At 48.0% G+C, this 22,282-nt stretch overlaps 1 protein-coding gene and 1 long non-coding RNA gene across 2 annotated transcripts in view; one reads left to right on the top strand and one right to left on the bottom strand.

Annotated features, from left to right (window-relative positions):
• LOC143926703 (uncharacterized) overlaps positions 1-22,282 on the bottom strand; it is a 125,238-nt gene that overhangs the window by 35,974 nt on the left and 66,982 nt on the right. The gene's annotated exons all lie outside the window — the stretch shown is intronic.
• LOC143926783 (cytochrome P450 4B1-like) overlaps positions 1-22,282 on the top strand; it is a 110,690-nt gene that overhangs the window by 30,785 nt on the left and 57,623 nt on the right. Inside the window, exons 5-6 of the mRNA XM_077450830.1 lie at positions 2,013-2,140; positions 6,065-6,189. Coding sequence (XP_077306956.1) covers positions 2,013-2,140; positions 6,065-6,189 — 253 coding nt within the window. The remainder of the gene's footprint in view (positions 1-2,012; positions 2,141-6,064; positions 6,190-22,282) is intronic.

Below are 22,282 nucleotides of genomic sequence, written 5' to 3'. Positions count from 1 at the left end.
AGGACACGTCTTTCCTGAGCCGTCCATTCAGAGGACACCTCTTTCCTCAGCCGTCCATTCAGAGGACACGTCTTTCCTGAGCCGTCCATTCAGAGGACACCTCTTTCCTCAGCCGTCCATTCAGAGGACACGTCTTTCCTCAGCCGTCCATTCAGAGGACACGTCTTTCCTCAGCCGTCCATTCAGAGGACACGTCTTTCCTGAGCCGTTCATTCAGGGGATGAGTCTTCACAAGCCATCCATTCAGCGGACACATGTTCCCCCGAGCCGTCCATTCAGAAGACGCGTCTTCTCAAGCCATCGATTCAGCTGATGCATGTTCCCCGAGCCATCCATTCTAAGGATGCGTTTTCCCCAAGTCGTCCATTCAGAGAACGCGTGTTCCCTACGAGCCCTCCGTTCAGAGGACATGTATTCCCCTTGCCGTCCATTCAGAGGACGCATGTTTCCCGAGCCGTCCATTCAGAGGATGTGTTTTCCCCAAGTTGTCCATTCAGAGGACACGTGTTCCCCTTGCCGTCCATTCAGAGGACGCGTGTTTCCCGAGCCGTCCATTCAGAGGATGTGTTTTCCCCAAGTTGTACATTCAGAGGACATGTATTCCCCTTGCCGTCCATTCAGAGGACGCGTGTTTCCCAAGCCATCCATTCAGAGGATGTGTTTTCCCCAAGTTGTCCATTCAGAGGACACGTGTTCCCCGAGCCCTCTGTTCAGAGGACATGTATTCCCCTTGCCGTCCATTCAGAGGACGCGTGTTTCCCGAGCCGTCCATTCAGAGGACCCGTGTTTCCCGAGCCGTCCATTCAGAGGATGCGTGTTTCCTGAGCCGTCCATTCAGAGAACGCATTCTCCGAGCCGTCCATTCAGAGGACGCGTGTTCCCTGAGCTATCTATCCATAATGTTTCTGGGTCTATGACTGAGGGGATTGAGAGCCGCTGAATGGAACCTTCCAGTATTCAGGAACCTTTCTCAGGCCTGAGGAAATGGTGTGGAATATGGGGTTCTGGGTGAAGGGGTCAGTTGCCCCCCCCCCTCCCAGTTGTGGGATAGCCATATACAATGGGTGAGGGTTGAGGTTCTGAGCTAGCAATGTACGCCTATGTAACCCTAAAGCCATCAGCTAGAGAATAAGAGACTCTTCTCTGAAAACATTCAACTCCAGCCTACCGGACTTCTGTTCTCCTTCAGTAATGAGGACAGAGCTGGTGGCCTCAGTATGTGTATTTATAGCAAGAGGCAACCTGAATGAGCCGTCCCTATACCATAGCATTGTGGGGAAAAGTCTCCCCTCCCCCACTGATCAGACTATATATTGTAACTTTGTAGAAGGAGGAAGCAGCATTTCATCAGTCTCCCCTCCCCCAGTATTCAGACTGTACATTGTAACTTTGTAGAAGAAGGAGGAGGGGCATTTCCCCAGTCTCCCCTCCCCCAGTGATCAGACTGTACATTGTAACTGTGTACAAGGAGGAGAAGGCATTTCCTCAGTCTCCCCTTCCCCAGTGATCAGACTGTACATTGTAACTTTGTACAAGGAGGAGCACGCATTTCCCCAGTCTCCCCTCCCCAGTGACCAGACTGTACATTGTAACTTTGTAGAAGGAGGAGGAGGAGGCATTTCCTCAGTCTCCCCTTCCCCAATGATCAGACTGTACATTGTAACTTTATAGGAGGAGGAGCAGGCATTTCCTCAGTCTCCCCTTCCCCAATGATCAGACTGTACATTGTAACTTTGTAGTATGTCAAAAGGTCAGAGGTTACAGCAGGGATTGATCTGTGGCAGACATTTGTGAACACAGCCAAGAACAGCATCAGGCACCAGGTCCAGGAATTGATACTGACCCTGGATGATGCCTGAACAAAGATGGTGTCGTCCTTCTGAAGAGAAAAGCATATAAAGGCATTGTCGGGGGGAGTCCTGTGATCTATATACCTGGAAGTCTTAGACTGACACATTACTGATGACAAATGAGGATTTATATCTGATTTTGCTCCTCGTTGTTTCCGGCAGGCCGCGGTCTCCTGGTCTTGTCTGGACAGAAATGGTTCCACCATCGGAAGCTGCTGACCCCCGCCTTCCATTATGACGTCCTGAAGCCGTACATCCAGCTCATGTCAGACTCCACCCACATCATGCTGGTAATAATAGAGAACTCCGCCCACATCATGTCGGTAATGATGGAGACCGTGGGAGAGAATTTCCTCCTGACATTTATATTGAGCCGCATCTTCTACTGACACAAATATTCTTCTGGTGACATCCAGTGTGAGCGGCTATCCTGAGCACTGCATGGAGGTCGTCCACTCAGGGTAATATGAGGAGGCCAGGACCTCAGACTACACTGTCCAGTTGGGGGAATATGAGGAGGCCAGGACCTCAGACCACACTGTGCAGATAGGAGGATATGAGTAGGCCAGAGCCTCAGACCTCACTGTCCAGTTGGGGGAATATGAGGAGGCCAGGACCTCAGACCACACTGTCCAGTTGGGGGAATATGAGGCCAGGACCTCAGACCACACTGCAGACAGGGGGATATGAGGAGGCCAGGACCTCAGACCACACTGTGCAGATAGGAGGATATGAGGAGGCCAGGACCTCAGACCACACTGTCCAGTTGGGGGAATATGAGACCAGGACCTCAGACCACACTGTCCAGTAAGGGGAATATGAGGAGGCCAGGTCCTCAGTCTACACTGTCTAGTTTGGGGAATATGAGGAGTCCAGGACCTCACACCACACTGTCCAGTCAGGGGAATATGAGGAGGCCAGGTCCTCAGTCTACACTGTCTAGTTTGGGGAATATGAGGAGTCCAGGACCTCAGACCACACTGTCCAGTTGGGGGAATATGAGGAGGCCAGGACCTCAGACCACACTGTGCAGATAGGAGGATATGAGTAGGCCAGAGCCTCAGACCTCACTGTCCAGTTGGGGGAATATGAGGAGGCCAGGACCTCAGACCTCACTGTCCAGTTGGGGGAATATGAGGAGGCCAGGACCTCAGACCACACTGTGCAGATAGGAGGATATGAGTAGGCCAGAGCCTCAGACCTCACTGTCCAGTTGGGGGAATATGAGGAGGCCAGGACCTCAGACCACACTGTCCAGTTGGGGGAATATGAGGAGGCCAGGACATCAAACCACACTGTCTAGCTGAGGGAATATGAGGCCAGGACCTCAGACCACACTGCAGACAGGGGGATATGAGGAGGCCAGGACCTCAGACCACACTGTGCAGATAGGAGGATATGAGGAGGCCAGGACCTCAGACCACACTGTCCAGTTGGGGGAATATGAGACCAGGACCTCAGACCACACTGTCCAGTAAGGGGAATATGAGGAGGCCAGGTCCTCAGTCTACACTGTCTAGTTTGGGGAATATGAGGAGTCCAGGACCTCACACCACACTGTCCAGTCAGGGGAATATGAGGAGGCCAGGTCCTCAGTCTACACTGTCTAGTTTGGGGAATATGAGGAGTCCAGGACCTCAGACCACACTGCACACAGGGAGATATGAGGAGGCCAGAGCCTCAGACCTCACTGTGTCAGTTGGGGGAATATGAGGAGGCCAGGACCTCAGACCACACTGCAGACAGGGGGATACGTGGAGGCCAGGACCTCAGGCCACACTGTCCAGTTGGGGGAATATGAGGAGGCCAGGACCTCAGACCTCACTGTCCAGTTGGGGGAATATGAGGAGGCCAGGACCTCAGACCACACTGTCTAGTTGGGGGAATATGAGGAGGCCAGGACCTCAGACCACACTGTCCAGTTGGGGGAATATGAAGAGGCCAGGACCTCAGACCACACTGCAGACAGGGGGATACGTGGAGGCCAGGACCTCAGGCCACACTGTCCAGTTGGGGGAATATGAGGAGGCCAGGACCTCAGACCTCACTGTCCAGTTGGGGGAATATGAGGAGGCCAGGACCTCAGACCACACTGTCTAGTTGGGGGAATATGAGGAGGCCAGGACCTCAGACTACACTGTCTAGTTGGGGGAATATGAGGAGGCCAGGACCTCAGACTACACTGTCTAGTTGGGGGAATATGAGGAGGCCAGGACCTCAGACTACACTGTCTAGTTGGGGGAATATGAGGAGGCCAGGACCTCAGACCACACTGTGCAGATAGGAGGATATGAGTAGGCCAGAGCCTCAGACCTCACTGTCCAGTTGGGGGAATATGAGGAGGCCAGGACCTCAGACCACACTGTCCAGTTGGGGGAATATGAGGAGGCCAGGACATCAAACCACACTGTCTAGCTGGGGGAATATGAGGCCAGGACCTCAGACCACACTGCAGACAGGGGGATATGAGGAGGCCAGGACCTCAGACCACACTGTGCAGATAGGAGGATATGAGGAGGCCAGGACCTCAGACCACACTGTCCAGTTGGGGGAATATGAGACCAGGACCTCAGACCACACTGTCCAGTAAGGGGAATATGAGGAGGCCAGGTCCTCAGTCTACACTGTCTAGTTTGGGGAACATGAGGAGTCCAGGACCTCAGACCACACTGTCCAGTTGGGGGAAAATGAGACCAGGACCTCACACCACACTGTCCAGTCAGGGGAATATGAGGAGGCCAGGTCCTCAGTCTACACTGTCTAGTTTGGGGAACATGAGGAGTCCAGGACCTCAGACCACACTGTCCAGTTAGGGGAATATGAGGAGGCCAGGACCTCAGACCACACTGCACACAGGGAGATATGAGGAGGCCAGAGCCTCAGACCTCACTGTCCAGTTGGGGGAATATGAGGAGGCCAGGACCTCAGACCACACTGTCCAGTTGGGGGAATATGAAGAGGCCAGGACCTCAGCCCACACTGCAGACAGGGGGATACGTGGAGGCCAGGACCTCAGGCCACACTGTCCAGTTGGGGGAATATGAGGAGGCCAGGACCTCAGACCACACTGCAGACAGGGGGATACGTGGAGGCCAGGACCTCAGGCCACACTGTCCAGTTGGGGGAATATGAGGAGTCCAGGACCTCAGACCACACTGTCCAGTTAGGGGAATATGAGGAGGCCAGGACCTCAGACCACACTGCACACAGGGAGATATGAGGAGGCCAGAGCCTCAGACCTCACTGTCCAGTTGGGGGAATATGAGGAGGCCAGGACCTCAGACCACACTGCAGACAGGGGGATACGTGGAGGCCAGGACCTCAGGCCACACTGTCCAGTTGGGGGAATATGAGGAGGCCAGGACCTCAGACCACACTGTCCAGTTGGGGGAATATGAAGAGGCCAGGACCTCAGCCCACACTGCAGACAGGGGGATACGTGGAGGCCAGGACCTCAGGCCACACTGTCCAGTTGGGGGAATATGAGGAGGCCAGGACCTCAGACCTCACTGTCCAGTTGGGGGAATATGAGGAGGCCAGGACCTCAGACCACACTGTCCAGTTGGGGAAATATGAAGAGGCCAGAGCCTCAGACCTCACTGTCCAGTTGGGGGAATATCAGGAGGCCAGGACCTCAGACCACACTGTCCAGTTGGGGGAATATGAGGAGGCCAGGACCTCAGACCACACTGTCTAGTTGGGGGAATATGAGGAGGCCAGGACCTCAGACCACACTGTCCAGTTGGGGGAATATCAGGAGGCCAGGACCTCAGACCACACTGTCCAGTTGGGGGAATATGAGGAGGCCAGGACCTCAGACCACACTGTCCAGTTGGGGGAATATGAGGAGGCCAGGACCTCAGACCACACTGTCTAGTTGGGGGAATATGAGGAGGCCAGGACCTCAGACCACACTGTTCAGTTGGGGGAATATGAGGAGGCCAGGACCTCAGACCACACTGCAGACAGGGGGGATACGTGGAGGCCAGGACCTCAGACCACACTGTGTAGAAAGTACAGGAGAGGACAAATCCTTCCATTGTCCCCGTTATGGTCATTCACCCTCGGCTGGTAGGTTTTGCTCCAATGCTGGTGATGTTGTGGTGCCCAGTAATGGAAAGGTTGTGTCAGGCAGTAGACATCTTATATACCAGTAGAAGATGCCATGATGGCCGAATATTTGAAATGATAAACATTCACTTTTCATCCATCAGAACCGCTTTCAGAAAGAGGTGACCAGAGGGACATCGGTGGATATCTACCCCTATGTCAGTGCTATGACACTGGACACCATCATGAAATGTGCCTTCAGCTGCAATAACAACTGCCAGACAGACAGGTGAGAACATGTAGAAGGTGATAAGGAGGTGAGAACAGGTGTATGAAGGGGACAGACAGGTGAGAATATATAGAAGGGGCTAGAGAGGTGAGAATAGGTGTATAAAAGCGACAGACAGATGAGAACGCGTAGAAGAGGACAGACAGATGAGAACACGTAGAAGAGGACAGACAGATGAGAACGCGTAGAAGAGGACAGACAGATGAGAACGCGTAGAAGAGGACAGACAGATGAGAACGCGTAGAAGAGGACAGACAGCTGAGAACGCGTAGAAGAGGACAGACAGCTGAGAACGCGTAGAAGAGGACAGACAGCTGAGAACGCGTAGAAGAGGACAGACAGATGAGAACGCGTAGAAGAGGACAGACAGATGAGAACGCGTAGAAGAGGACAGACAGATGAGAACGCGTAGAAGAGGACAGACAGATGAGAACAGGTTTAAGGCCGCGTACACACGGGCGGATTGTCTGGCCAACTAAGTTCGTCAGACAATCCGACAGACAGTCCGTTCAAAATTTGCATGAACGGACTTGACCACACACGATGAGCAGACAGTCCGCTGAAAGCGTGCGCGATGACGTGAACGGCACGTACGACGGGACTAGAAAAACGACGTCCTATACACTGCAATGCAACCTTCGGCCGTGTAAATCCTTTCTGAGCATGCGCCATACTTAGTCCGTCCAACTTGCCTACACACGAGCGGACTGTCCGCTGAAACCAAGTTTGGACGGACAAAACCAAGTTTGGACGGACTGTCTTATGGAAATTCCGTAAGACTTTGTTCGTCAGATTGTCCGCTGAAAAAGTCCGCTGAAGCCCACACACGAGCGGATTGTCCGCTGAAACACGGTTCAGCGGACTAAGTTGGACAGACAATCCGCCCGCGTGTACGCGGCCTAAGAAGGGAACAGACAGGTGACAATACTGTATGTACAAGAGGACAGACAGGTAGGAACAGGTCTATGAAGAGGACAGATAGGTGTGAACAATTGTATGAAGAGGACAGACAAATCAGAATATGTAGAAGAGCACAGACAGGTAAAAACACACATACAGGACCTGTAGGAAATCACATTAAATGGATTGTGGTGCATTTCCACAAAACGAAAAATTTAGGGCTGTGGAAATTAAAGATCAATTCCTCGATTAATCGTAAATTTTTTGATCAATCAAAATTCTTTTGATCAGTACTCACCTCTCCGCCGGCTTCCGGGTCTTCAGGGAGTTCCGTCGGAGATCCAGTGACGTCACGTACATCGACGTCACCGGACTCCTTCCCCTTCCCCTTCCCCAAGTGCCTCCGTCTGCTAACGAAGGGAAGGGGGGAGGAGTCCGGTGACGTTGAAGTTCTGATTGAACGTAACACGTACGGGGGGGAGGAGCTACGCATGACGTCACCCGCTGCTGCCCTACAGAACTAACGCGATTGTCGGCTTTACATGCTGTGTTTTAATAATCTTTATGTGAGTAGTTTGTGTTTGAACACAAAAATTAAATCTTATACTTAAGCGGTGAGCACTTCGATCTTTTCTTTCTACCCATGACCCGGCGTCCTTGCTGAGATCTAAGGAGACGTGAGAGAAGTTTATGGTCCGTGTTAACCCTTTTGATACCCGTTTGCATGACCACCTGTTTTCACAGGGGTCCGTGCCATAAGGTGAGAGTGATTAGTTAGACCGGAGGTGGAGGGATTGTCACGCTACTGTGGAAAAAATAATTACTTCCGTCAGTGCTACAGTTTGAATTTAAAATGTGTTTGTGTGAACTGTGAAGTTAAGTCATAGATTGTGGAAACAAACTAGTGTCAGGTGATTGTACTGTACATATCGTACATTCACACAGTTTCATAGTTGGTGAGATTGAATAAAGACAATAGTCCATCCAATTCCAATCCAATTTATTGGTTAAACTAGATGGACTTGTGTCCTTTTTTCAACCTAACTATGTAACTACAATGCCTTGAAAAAGTATTCATACCCCTTGAAATTTTCCACATTTTGTCATGTTACAACCAAAAACTTAAATGTATTTTACTGGGATTTTATGTAATAGACCAACGCAAAGTGGAACATAATTGTGAAGTGGAAGGAAAATGATAAATGGTTTTCAAAATTTTTTACAAATAAGTACTGCCATAAGAAGGCATAAATTGGGATAAAATCTTAGGAACAAAGAACACGGAGGAGAGATGGGTTTGCTTTAAGAGCATATTAAATAAGGGCATTAGCCAATGCATCAAAAGTCCTGGATGGCTTAACTCCAATGTAAAAATGCATATAAAAGCAAAGGGGAAGGCCTTAAAAAAATTCAAGGTTGAGGGATCATCATCAGCATTTAGACTTTATAAAGAATGCAACAAGAAATGTAAGGGTGCAATAAAGGATGGCTAAGATAGAACATGAAAGACACATAGCGGAGGATAGCAAAAAAAAATTCCCAAGAAATTCTTTAAGTATGTAAACAGTAAAAAAGAAAGGACAGCCCATATTGGCCTCGTAAAGAATGAGGAAGGACATCTGGTTACAAAGGATGGGGAGATGGTGAAGGTATTGAATTTATTCTTCTCCTCAGTCTTCACAAGGGAATCGGGGGGCTTCAGTAACCAAAATTGCAGTGTTTATCCTCATGACACATCACAGGAAGGACCTCCATGGTTAACAGAGGAGAGAATTAGAATTAGACTTGGGAAACGTAACATTAATAAATCACCGGGACCAGATGGCTTTCACCCGAGGGTACTTAGGGAACTCAGTCAAGTAATTGCCAGACCATTGTTCCTAATTTTTACTGACAATCTACTGATTGGAATGGTACCAGCTGATTGGAGAAAAACCAATGTAGCACCAATATTTAAAAAGGGCCCAAAATACATCCCTGGGAATTACAGCCCTGTTAGCCTAACATCAATAGTATGTAAACTCTTGGAGAGGATGATAAGGCACCATATACAAGATTTTTGTAATGAGAACGGTATAATTAGCAGTAATCAGCATGGATTCATGAAGAATCATTCTTGCCAAACCAATCTACTAACCTTCTATAAGGAGGTGAGTTGCCATTTAGATAAAGGAAGGCCCGTAGACGTGGTGTATCTGGATTTTGCAAAATCATTTGACACAGTTCCCCATAAACGTTTACTGTACAAAATAAGGTCCTTTGGCATGGACCATAGGGTGAGTACATGGATTGAAAACTGGCTACAAGGGTGAGTTTAGAGGGTGGTTATAAATGGGGAGTACTCGGAATGGTCGGGGGTGGGTTGGGACCAATCCTATTTAATTTGTTCATAAACGACCTGGAGGATGGGGATGGAGGAAACAGTTCAATCTCTGTATTTGCGGACGATACTAAGCTAAGCAGGGCAATAACATCTCCGCAGGATGTGGAAACCTTACAAAAAGATCTGAACAAATTAATGGGGGGGAGGGGCAACTACATGGCAAATGAGGTTCAATGTAGAAAAATGTAAACGAATGCATTTGGGTGGCAAAAATCTGAATGCAATCTATACACTGGGTGGAGAACTTCTGGTGGAATCTAGGATGGAAAAGGACCTGGGGGTCCTAGTAATGCCAAGCTGATGCTAACAAAGCAAACAGAATATTGGCATTAAAAAGGGGATCAACTCCAGAGATAAAACAATAATTCTCCCCTCTACAAGACTCTGGTCCGGCCGCACCTGGAGTATACTGTCCAGTTCTGGGCACCAGTCCTCAGGAAGGATGTACTGGAAATGGAGTGACTACAAAGAAGGGCAACAAAGCTAATAAAGGGTCTGGAGGTCTGTATCGCGCCCCCCTCCCCCCCTTCATTAAAAAGATTAATGCCGCGTACACACAATCGGAATTCTCGTCGGAAGAAGCTCTGATGGTTTTTTACGACGGAATTCCGATGGAATTCCACTCAAGCTGTCTTGCCTACACACGGTCACATCAAATTATGTTTATTTATAACGCGGTGACGTACAACATGTACGACGTGACTAGAAAAAGGAAGTTCAATAGCCAGTAGCCAATAGCTTCCGTCTCGTAGTTGAATCTGAGCATGCGTGATTTTTGGCGTGTTGGAATTGCATACACACGATCGGAATTACCGATTAGAAAGTTTTTCCATCGGGAAAATTTGAGAACATGCTATCAAATTTTTGGCTGGCGGAAATTTGGACAGCTAAATGCCGATGGAGCGTACACACGGTCGCATATTCCGAGGAAAAGCTCTCATCGGTCTTTTTCTGGCCGGAATTCCGACCGTGTGTACGCGGCATTAGAATTTCAGTTGTTTGTTTTTTTTTTACATAAATTTCCTTTCATTTTTAATTGTCTGCATATTCATTAAAAATAATATTTAGGCTATACAGCCCCTTTTTCAATGATATTATTGATATTGCATATAAACATAGTAGTCAGATGAGATAAACATGTGATATCACATGCAGAAGAAATATAAAACCTTGTAAACCTTAATATGTTTTATATTTTTTTCTAATATAACTCATTTTACATTTTTAAAGGTGCTAAATATAATAAAGGATAAGAATCTGTATTCATATTATGCTTATGCTTCATACAGTGCCTTGCAAAAGTATTCGGCCCCCTTGAACTTTTCAACCTTTTGCCACATTTCAGGCTTCAAACATAAAGATATAAAATTTTTATTTTTTGTGAAGAATCACCAACAAGTGGGACACAATTGTGAAGTGGAACGAAATCTATTGGATTTTTGAAACTTTTTTAACTAATAAAAAAATGAAAAGTGGGGCGTGCAAAATGATTCGGCCCCCTTGCGTTAATACTTTGTAGAGCCACCTTTTGCTGCGATTACAGCTGCAAGTCGCTTGGGGTGTCTCTATCAGTTTTGCACATCGAGAGACTGAAATTCTTGCCCATTCTTCCTTGCAAAACAGCTGGAGCTCAGTGAGGTTGGATGGAGAGCGTTTGTGAACAGCAGTTTTCAGCTCTTTCCACAGATTCTCGATTGGATTCAGGTCTGGACTTTGACTTGGCCATTCTAACACCTGGATACGTTTATTTGTGAACCATTCCTTTGTAGATTTTGCTGTATGTTTGGGATCATTGTCTTGTTGGAAGATAAATCTCCGTCCCAGTTTCAGGTCTTTTGCAGACTCCAACAGGTTTTCATCCAGAATGGTCCTGTATTTGGCTGCATCCATCTTCCCCTCAATTTTAACCATCTTCCCTGTCCCTGCTGAAGAAAAGCAGGCCCAAACCATGATGCTGCCACCACCATGTGTGACAGTGGGGATGGTGTGTTGAGGGTGATGAGCTGTGTTGCTTTTACGCCAAACATATCGTTTTGCATTGTGGGCAAAAAGTTGGATTTTGGTTTCATGTGACCAGAGCACCTTCTTCCACATGTTTGGTGTGTCTCCCAGGTGGCTTGTGGCAAACTTTAGACAAGACTTTTTATGGATATCTTTGAGAAATGGCTTTCTTCTTGCCACTCTTCCATAAAGGCCAGATTTGTGCAGTGTACGACTGATTGTTGTCCTATGGACAGACTCTCCCACCTCAGATGTAGTTCTCTGCAGTTCATCCAGAGTGATCATGGGCCTCTTGGCTGCATCTCTGATCAGTCTTCTCCTTGTCTGAGCTGAAAGTTTAGAGGGACGGCCAGGTCTTGGTAGATTTGCAGTGGTCTGATACTCCTTCCATTTCAAAATGATCGCTTGCACAGTGCTCCTTGGGATGTTTAAAGCTTGGGAAATCTTTTTGTATTCAAATCCAGATTTAAACTTCTCCACAACAGTATTACGGACCTGCCTGGTGTGTTCCTTGGTCTTCATGATGCTCTCTGCGCTTTCAACAGAACCCTGAGACTATCACAGAGCAGGTGCATTTATACAGAGACTTGATTACACACAGGTGGATTCTATTTATCACCATCAGTCATTTAGGACAACATTGGATCATTCAGAGATCCTCGCTGAACTTCTGGAGTGAGTTTGCTGCACTGAAAGTAAAGGGGCCGAATAATTTTGCACGCACCACTTTTCAGTTTTTTATTTGCTAAAAAAGTTCAAAATATCCAATAGATTTCGTTCCACTTCACAATTGTGTCCCACTTGTTGGTGATTCTTCACAAAAAATTAAAATTTTATATCTTTATGTTTGAAGCCTGAAATGTGGCAAAAGGTTGAAAAGTTCAAGGGGGGCGAATACTTTCGCAAGGCACTGTATTGTGCTTAGATTGGCTATCTAAAATTTCAATGTGACCTCATATCAGAAGAGGTCCGTGGTGAGCGATGGGAAGGGAACAGAGTGATGGGATTTATTACAATGCATCACACTATTCAACTTTTTCTTTTTCTTTCAATTTTGCAGCTTTTTGAAATGCGCAAACTGACATATCATTAATGTTTATGCACCGCCGTACACAGTGTGAAGTGCGCCAAACATTCCAGAATAGGCTGTCAGTAAAAATGAGATAAAAAAAAAATCTTATTTACCCAAATTAAATAAAAAGTGGAATGCTTTTACATTGTAAGCTCTTCTGAGCAGGGCCCTCCTAATCCTCCTTGTATGTTATTGTATTATAACTGTATTGTCTCCCTTTTATTTTCTAAAGTGCTGCATAAACTATTGGTGCTACATAAATCCTTTATTATAATTGTAGCAGCCATAACCTGTTGCAGGGCGGCCTTAACTGAATGGGCTTACCGGTTACCTTCTCCTGGCCGGCTCTTCCACTTCTAGGGGTTCCCAGGGTTGATACCCAACGACTTGAACGCTGACACAGATGAATCCCGTTAAAAAGGTTTTATTTTTCAGTAGAACTTTCACAAACACAATCTCTTAGGGAACAGAGGGGACGGGTGAAGAACTCAGGTACCTTGAACTGCAGGTCTAGCAGCTGGGTACTTCAAGGCTGAACAGATCTCTAGCCAGAGATCATGGCAGTCAGCACGTTGACTCAAAACTTGAACAAACAACTAAGGGCAAACAGGAACCTTTTTCCAACCGTACCTGGAACGTTTCCCACTTCCTCTATGGTACTGAAAAAGTGTGAATTTGCCAATGTCCTTCCCAACTCAGTAACCAGGCACTTCTCAGGATGCCACTTGCCGGCCCTCCTCCGAAGAGCCCTCCCCCGGTCACTTCCACGAGCCGTGGTGCCCCTCCAAGCCGAGAGCACACCCGGACACCTTGAATCCTCCCTCAGTTACTGCGCCTTGGACCAGCCGGGGCAGAGACTCGGGAACGGACGGATCCCTACCCCAGACCAGGCGGGTCTATCAGGGGCCACTGACAGGAACATGTTGCGGGATGTCGAACACCCCGTGACCGGGACCCCTCATGGGGCTACCCAGGTCCTGGAACCAGAACAGACCACACGGGTTTTACAAACAACTCCGGGACCCACACCTGCTTAAGTACCCCTTCCCAGACTCCTCAGTGGGCCCCGACACTCCCGCTGATTGGCTCCGAGAGGGCCGATACCCAAACATCCAACCAGACTTGGTTCTAGCCTGTCATGTGCACCTCACCGCTCACATGACCAGGCAGAACTTCAAACACGGCCTGGCCAGACTGCTGTTAGGCTTACCCACACAATTTACCCTCAGAACCTTTATTGTCCTGAGACCAAAAACTAAATTTACAGGCTGCAAGAGAGGTGCAGAGCATGCTGGGACATATAGTTCTATCATAGGCTGCAAGAGAGGCGCAGAGCATGCTGGGACATGTAGTTCTATCATAGGCTGCAAGAGAGGCGCAGAGCATGCTGGGACATATAGTTCTATCATAGGCTGCAAGAGAGGCGCAGAGCATGCTGGGACATATAGTTCTATCATAGGCTGCAAGAGAGGCGCAGAGCATGCTGGGACATATAGTTCTATCATAGGCTGCAAGAGAGGCGCAGAGCATGCTGGGATATGTAGTTCTATCATAGGCTGCAAGAGAGGTGCAGAGCATGTTGGGACATATAGTTCTATCATAGGCTGCAAGAGAGGCGCAGAGCATGCTGGGATATGTAGTTCTATCATAGGCTGCAAGAGAGGTGCAGAGCATGCTGGGATATGTAGTTCTATCATAGGCTGCAAGAGAGGTGCAGAGCATGCTGGGACATATAGTTCTATCATAGGCTGCAAGAGAGGCGCAGAGCATGCTGGGATATGTAGTTCTATCATAGGCTGCAAGAGAGGTGCAGAGCATGCTGGGATATGTAGTTCTATCATAGGCTGCAAGAGAGGTGCAGAGCATACTGGGACTTGCAGTTCTATTACAGGCTGCAAGAGAGGTGCAGAGCATACTGGGACTTGCAGTTCTATTACAGGCTGCAAGAGAGGTGCAGAGCATGCTGGGACATGTAGTCCTAGCCCAGCCACCCAGTAAGCTATACTACAATGAAAGTGCAGAGCATTCGTGCTGGGACCTGTAGTTCTATCACAGGCTGCAATAGAGGAGCAAGGAATGCTGGAGCTTCTAGTCCTATCACAGGCTGCAACGATCCTGCAGAGCATAGTGGGACTTTTAGTTCTATCACGGACTGCAAGAGAGGTGCAGAGCATGCTGGGACTTGTAGTTCTAGCCCAGTCACACAGGAACCTAGGCTACAATGAAATTGCAGAGTAAGGATGAGCTCAGGCGTGTTCGCATACGCCACGTGCAGAGCCCCGCCAGGAAGTTGACGCAGTGCTGCGCTAATCACAGGCAGTGAGACATTGCCCTGATGCGCGGCTGCAGAGATCGGGAAATGTCTCACGGCATTAATGCTGGGACCTGTAGCTCTATCACAGGCTGCAATAGAGGAGCAAGGCATGCTGGAGCTTCTAGTCCTATCACAGGCTGCAATGGAGGTGCAGAACATGCTGGGACCTGTAGTCCTATCCCAGGCTGTACATCGTTTTAGTTTCCCCCTTCCCAATCCCAGCCATTCCCTCCCCCTCCTCCCTGTCTATCTATAAAGCATAGAAAAGTTTGTACAGACCTGAAGTCAGCGCGTGTTCCTGCTCCCCCTCCTCTTGCGTGTATACAGAGCTGAATAAGAAGGGGGAGGGGGAGGAGACAGCTTTGTTCTGCTGTGTGTGTGTGTGTGAGACAGGCTGCAGGGACGGGAGACCACCATCTGAAGCGCGTGAGTTGAAGTGAAGGCGAATGAGTGTGTGAGAACGAGTCAGAAGAGCAGTAGAACACTGCTAATATGCGCCCCCCCCCCTCCTCCCCTCGGCTTGCGCCCCTGGCAGGCGCCAGTCTGACCAACCTCTTGGCAGGGCTGTTTTTAAGGCAGGGCAAAAGGGGCAGCTGCCCTGGGCCCTGTCATTGTTGTGGGGCCCAAAGCAGCTGCCTCATACTTGCCAACTATCCCAGTTTAATTTCCCTTGTCCCTTGAAGTTTTAGTCCTGTGCTGTGTCCCGATATCTCAGTGTGAATTGCTGCTACTAGTGCTGCCCAGCTCTGCCCTAATGTGTACAGGTGACTCACTTGCAGACCCTGTGTTTACATGTAAATAGCGGCGGCATTTCTAAGTAAATAGCTGTGGCCAGCGGCATTGATATGTAAATAAAGGCGGCATTCCTATGTATATCATGCCCCCTGCAATGAAGAGATGATGTGCTGTAACCCCTAGCAACCAATCAGTGAGCAGTAATGTGTACTGTAACCTCTAGCAACCAGTCAGTAAGCAGTAATGATATGCTGTAAGCGCTGGCAACCAATCGCAATTTCTGCCTCATCTGATACAGTAAACTGATTTTAAGTCTAGCTGCTATTTAATATATGTCTCAGAGCAGGTGGAGAGGGAAATTGCATGGAGGGGGGCCCCAAGAAAATTTTTGCCCAGGGTCCAATCAATATTAAAGACGGCCCTGCCTCTTGGTATGCCCAGGTGGAGGATATTAGTTATGAGGAAAGGTTGCAAGCACTGAACTTATTCTCTCTGGAGAAGAGACGCTTGAGAGGGGATAGGAATTCAATATACAAATTCCGGACTGGTGATCCCACAATAGGGATACAACAAAAGGGAGTTTAACAAGACTCGTGGCCACTCATTAAAATTAGAAGAAAAGAGGTTTAACCTTAAACTACATAGAGGGTTCTTTACTGTAAGAGCGGCAAAGATGTGGAATTCCCTTCCACAGGCGGTGGTCTCAGCAGGGAGCATCGATAGTTTCAATAAACTATTAGATAAGAACCTGAATGACCACAACATACAGGGATATACAATGTAATACTGACATATAATCACACACATGGGTTGGGCTTGAATACCCCAGATGCGGCCGGACCAGAGTTTTATAAAGGGTGCAGGATTATCGTATTATCTCTGGAGTAAATCTCCTTTTTATGCACCCTAATATTCTGTTGGCTTTGCTTGCTGCAGCTTGGCATTACATGCTATTGCTCAGTCTGTCTATTAGGACCTCCAGATTCTTTACCATCTTGGATTCCCCCAGAGGTTCTCCCCCTAGTGAGTAGTTTGTGTTTATATATTTAGTCCCCCATTTCATTAATTTACATTTTTTCAACATTAAACCTCATTTGCCATGTAGCACCTAACCCCCCACCCCCTATTTTATTGAGGTCTTCCTGTAAAGTTTCTATATCTTGCTGTGAAGTTTTTGCCTTGCTTAGCTTTGTATCGTCAGAAAACACTGAGATTATGCTATTTATCCCATACTCTATATCAGGTATGAATAAATTAAATAGAATTGGTCTCAAGACGGAGCCTTGGGTTACCCCACCACTAGGGATGGGCTGCCTTTTGAGTTGAACATGAGTTCAACTCGAACATCGGCCGTTCGCTTGTTCGCTGAATTTCGAACATTATGGGCCAAATTCAAGAGGCACGTCACGGCCCATAACGCACTGCGTCATCGCAGTACATTGCTGGCTGATGATTGGCCAAGCATGCATTATGACCTGCATGCTTTGGCCAATCACAGCGCCGTCAGCGAAAGAGAGCCATAATTGGCCACAGGCAGGGTGCCTGTGGCCAATTATGGTTCAGGGGGTTAATTACACGCCCCACACTATATAAGGCCGCCTGCACGTCCGCCATGAGTAGTGTGTTGGTGGCGTTTGTTAAGAGAGAGACAGAGAGACTGTCATTTCATTTAGTTTCAGAAGGCAGGCGATTCCTGGAGTTTGTGTGTGTATATTGTTTCTAATATACTTCAGCCAGGCAGGTGACTCACTGAGCTGCAGTGCATTTAAAATAATAATAATAATAATATATATATATAGATATAAATATATATATATATATATATATATATATATATATATATATATATATATATATATATATATATATATATATATATATATACACAGGCTTGCATATATATATAGTCTATCCAAGCCTATACCTGAATAGGCCATTGCGACACTTTGAGTCGGGCAGGTCACTCACTGAGCTGCAGTTCATTTAATATATATATATATTTCTTGATCATACATCACGGGACACAGGAGCTTCATTACATAGTGGGTTATATAGGCACCTCTGGTGATTGGGCACTGGTTAACCCCAATTAAGGAAAATTCCTCCCCTATATAACCCCTCCCATATGGGAGGCACTTCAGTTTTGTAGCAAAGCAATATGAAACCACGTAAAACCCAAGAGGGGCGGGAGCCCTGTGTCCCGTGATGTACTGTCAAGAAAAGGATTTTACAGGTAAGCTGTATATAAAAATCCTATTATATATATATATATATATATATATATATATATATATATATATATACAGGCTTGTATATATAGTCTAGCCAAGCCTATACCTGACTAGGCCTTTGTCTGAGTGCGCGTTCAAAGACACTTTCAGCCAGGCAGGTGACTCACTGAGCTGCAGTTCATAAAATATATATCCACTGCATTGTAGTCTAGCCAAGCCTATACCTTACTGTAGGCTATTCCTGGTGTACTGTTTTTAGTAAACTTCAGGCGTTGTTTTGCTAATATAATTGTACAGTATGTCTGGAAGGCCACCAAGGAGAGGCAGACGGCCGCTCACAGGCCACTAAAAGATTGCGAGCCGTCTCTGTGTCTACAGAAAACAGTGCTGCTCGTGGACACGGTGCATCCAAAGCACGTGGCCGTGGGGCACGCCTGTCCTTTTTTTCGGGAGCTGGCCGTGTTGAGCCACAACATGCAGTTGGTAGAGTAGATGACCAAGCCGTCCTCATCCTCCTCATCCTCTGTCACCCAGGCTCAGGGTACCTTGTCTGCCAATGCAGCTGCCAAAGCAGCCTCTTCCATCGGCTCAATGTTATTAGTCACTCCTTCCCTAGCCCCACCATCATGCCCTGAGGAGTCCCCCGAACTGTTCGACCACAGTGTAGGGTACATGCTGCAGGAGGCTCTGATGATGGTACCCAGGTTGAGGATGAAGGCAGTAACATGAGCCCAGAGAGAAGAGGGGGGGCCTAAGAAGAACAAGAATCTGGCAGTCATGTTCCCCCAGCTGCAGCATACTTCCAGGTTTTCTCCAGTGGTGAGGAAGGAGGGGATTATGAGGTCACTGACTCTACGTGGGTGCCTGATAGAAGAGAGAAGGAGGAGGCACATCTCCAAAGAGGCAGGATGCCCTCCAGGGGCCAGCTTATGGGCAGCCAACCGACTGCATCACACCACAGAGCTCCACATGTGCAGGGCGCTGCTGACTCTGCACGTTTTTTCCAAAACTTCCTTGGTGTTGGCCTTTTTGAGACGCGTGCAGCAGATCGCACTGTTGCTGTTTGCAACATATGTCTGAAGCGTATCAAGCGTGGCCAAAACAGCAGCCGCTTGGGCACCACATGCTTGACCAGACATATGTCGAGCTCCCATGCAGTCTGTTGGCAACAGTACTTAAAAGACCCACACCAAAGAACAAGGCGGACCTCTCCTTGCTCCTCATCAGCTGGGATCTCCAACCTCACTATACCTTCAGTCCTCTCAGAAACCAGCACTGACAGGAATGAAGGTGTAGAATGAGGTGTACCAAGTACTTGCGGGCAATCTGCTATCGCTACGCCAACGTCCATTTGTAGCAGGCAAATTTCCCTACTCCAGTTGCTAAACCGGCGAAAGAAATTCGGTCCCAGCCATCCACATGCTCAGTGGCTGAATGCTAGTTTGGCTAAATTGCTAGCACTCCAACTGCTGCCTTTTCAGCTGGTAGACTCTGCCCCCTTTCGAGAATTTGTGGACTGTGTGGTACCTCAGTGGCAGGTTCCCAAACGCCAATTTTTTTCTTGTAAGGCAATTCCGGCTCTCTACTGACATGTGGAAAGCAATGTCTTGGCCTCGTTGGACAGCTGACTCATGGTCCAGCAGGCATGGACAGGGACGTTACCTTTCTTTCACGGCGCACTGGGTAACCCTGCTGGCAGCTGGGAAAGATGCTTGAGTTGGTCTGCTTGGTTGACAGGAGTCATACTGGGGCAGAGATTCTGTCAGCTCTGAAGGGGCAGGCTCAGAGGTGGTTGAAGCCACGCCAGCTTCAGCCAGGAATGGCGGTTTGCGACAATAGCACCAACATCCTCTCCGCCCTCTGACAGGGACACTTCACCCATGTGCCCTGTTTGACTCACGTCCTTAATTTGGTGGTGCGGCGGTTCTTGGCAGGTACCCGGGCCTACAGGATATCCTGAGGCAGGCCAGGAAAGTCTGTGGGAATTTCCGCCGGTCATATAATGCCAGTGCTCAGCTGGCTGACCTTCAAAAGGAATGCAACCTGCCCAAGAACCGTCTCATCTGTGACATGCCCACCAGGTGGAACTCAATGTTGACAATGCTGCAGCGGCTGCACACACAGCAGAGGGCCATCAGCAAGTACCTGTGCGAGTATGGCACCAGGACAGGGTCAGGGGAGCTTGGCTTTCTTCTTTTTTTTTTGGCCAGCAACCGGGATGTGAGGACGTGTTCAGCCTGAGCTCCGTCAGTGCCGCACACATCCTGCACCGATCCTGCTAATCCAGCAGCCATCCAGGGGTCCCATCTACCCCCACAGCATCCAAGGAGCACTGAGCACATTGGGAGATGGTCAAATACGGACCACCGGTGGAGGAAGCCCCGGGAATCGAGCCGCTATTTCCGCCATGTGGACCAAAGCAAGATGGCGCCGGCCAGCATGCTACAAACACACAGCGCCAGCTGGCCTCTACATCCACAATATGGAAACAGCTCCAAGGGAAGGGTGAGTCACAGAGATCCCCCCTACTAGAGACCCTTTATTATTCTCCCCGGCTGAAGACACTGATCCTGCCACCCCCAATACAAGCAGGGCTGACGCAGGCCCTGCGGAGCAATCTCTGGCCCAGATTATGGAAGCTATCCAACATAGCCATGCATCTCTCACTTCACAAATCAACATTATTAAGACAGAGCTATCCTGACTAGTGTAGCCTGAATGTTCCCCCTTTTGTACTTTTGCCAAGTACCTTACCCTTAGAAATGAGACCACACCTTTAATTGGAGTAAACTGGCCACAACAGCCTTTATTAAACACAAAATAAAACTCACTCCAATAAACTTGTATATATATAATAAATATATAAATATATATAAATAACTTTAACATCAACAACATAAAATGCCCATTCTGGTGATCTCTGACAGTGACCCCACTTAACCACTTCCCGACCAGCGCACGACGATGTACGTCGACAGAATGGCACGGGCAGGCATATTGGCGTACAGGTACGTCCAATATTCGATGCCGCCCTGCCATCGGGAGCGCGCTGGTCGGGACCCCCGTGAGTCCGGTCGCGGGACCCGCGATCCTCTCACGGAGCGGCCGAATGGAGGAAATGCCGTGTAAACAACATTTTTCCATTCTGCCTAGCAACTAGTGATGCTGATCTCTGCTCCATGTGATTGGAGCAGAGATCAGTGTACACTAAATGAAAGCCCAACCCCCCCACAGTTAGTAACACACCCCTAGGAACACTTAACCCCTACACTGCCACCCACTGGTGTCATTTACACAGGAATCACTGCATTTATATAGCAGTGATTACTGTATAAATGACAATGGTCCCAAAAATGTGTAAAAAATGTCCGATGGGTCCCCCACAATGTCGCAGTCACAATAAAAATCGCAGATCGCCGCCATTACTAGTAAAAAAAAAATAATTAAAAATTATTAATAAAAATGCTATAAAACTATCCCTATTTTGTAAACGCTATAACTTTTGCGCAAACCAATCAATAATCGCTTATTGCGATTTTTTTTACCAAAAATATGTAGAAGAATACATATCGGCCTAAACTGAGGGAAAAAAAATATTTTTTATATATTTTTGGGGGATATTTATTATAACAAAAAGTAAAAAATAATGCGTTTTTTTTCAAAATTGTCGCTCTATTTTTGTTTATAGCGCAAAAAATAAAAACCGCAGGGGTGATAAAATACCACCAAAAGAAAGCTCTATTTGTGGGAAAAAAAGGACGTCAATTTTGTTTGGGAGCCACGTCGCACGACCGCGCAATTGTCAGTTAAAGCGACGCAGTGCCGAATCGCAAAAAGTGGTCTGGTCTTTGACCAGCAAATTGGTCCGGTCTGAAAGTGGTTAAACCAACACCAACTCACTGCGGTACACATGACCAACTTTTCCAAGGCCTCCACCTGTGACCGGTCGGAGACAACTTCCGTCAGTGAACATAACCGTATTCCATCCACCGTTCCGGAATACCCAGAGGGGCCGATCTTTTGATGAGCCCCCCACACCCTCAGATCCCTTCTGAGTAACCGTCTACCATCAGAAACCACCAGAAACACAGCCACAGCCCAAAAGGGTGACTACCTCAACCTTAAGGGCAACCCCACACCCGAACAGCCTTTGTATGCCCTCCTGCAGACCCAAGGACCACAGGTCTATCTCCACGTCGGATAAATGAACACCATCCTTCCGCAGATAGAGCCCTACATTGACCTCCAGCTCCCGATGCCGCACAACGATCACACCATTCTGCATTACAAATCTCCCCACCACCTTGTTAACCCTGATCCTGGGCTTGTTTATGCTGTCCACAGACCTAGCCCACCTCCACACCGTTCTGGCCACAATGTCCGACCAAACCAAGATGGTGGCCGGGTAACGGACACGCAGGCACAAAACATTCGCCTTAATAGCCGCCAGAATGTCC

Source organism: Lithobates pipiens, unplaced genomic scaffold (assembly GCF_037356315.1).
Source record: "Lithobates pipiens isolate NorthernLeopardFrog02 unplaced genomic scaffold, aLitPip1_a1.2 Scaffold_23, whole genome shotgun sequence".
Classification (NCBI taxonomy): domain Eukaryota; kingdom Metazoa; phylum Chordata; class Amphibia; order Anura; family Ranidae; genus Lithobates; species Lithobates pipiens.
This window is presented reverse-complemented; position numbering and strand designations above follow the sequence as displayed.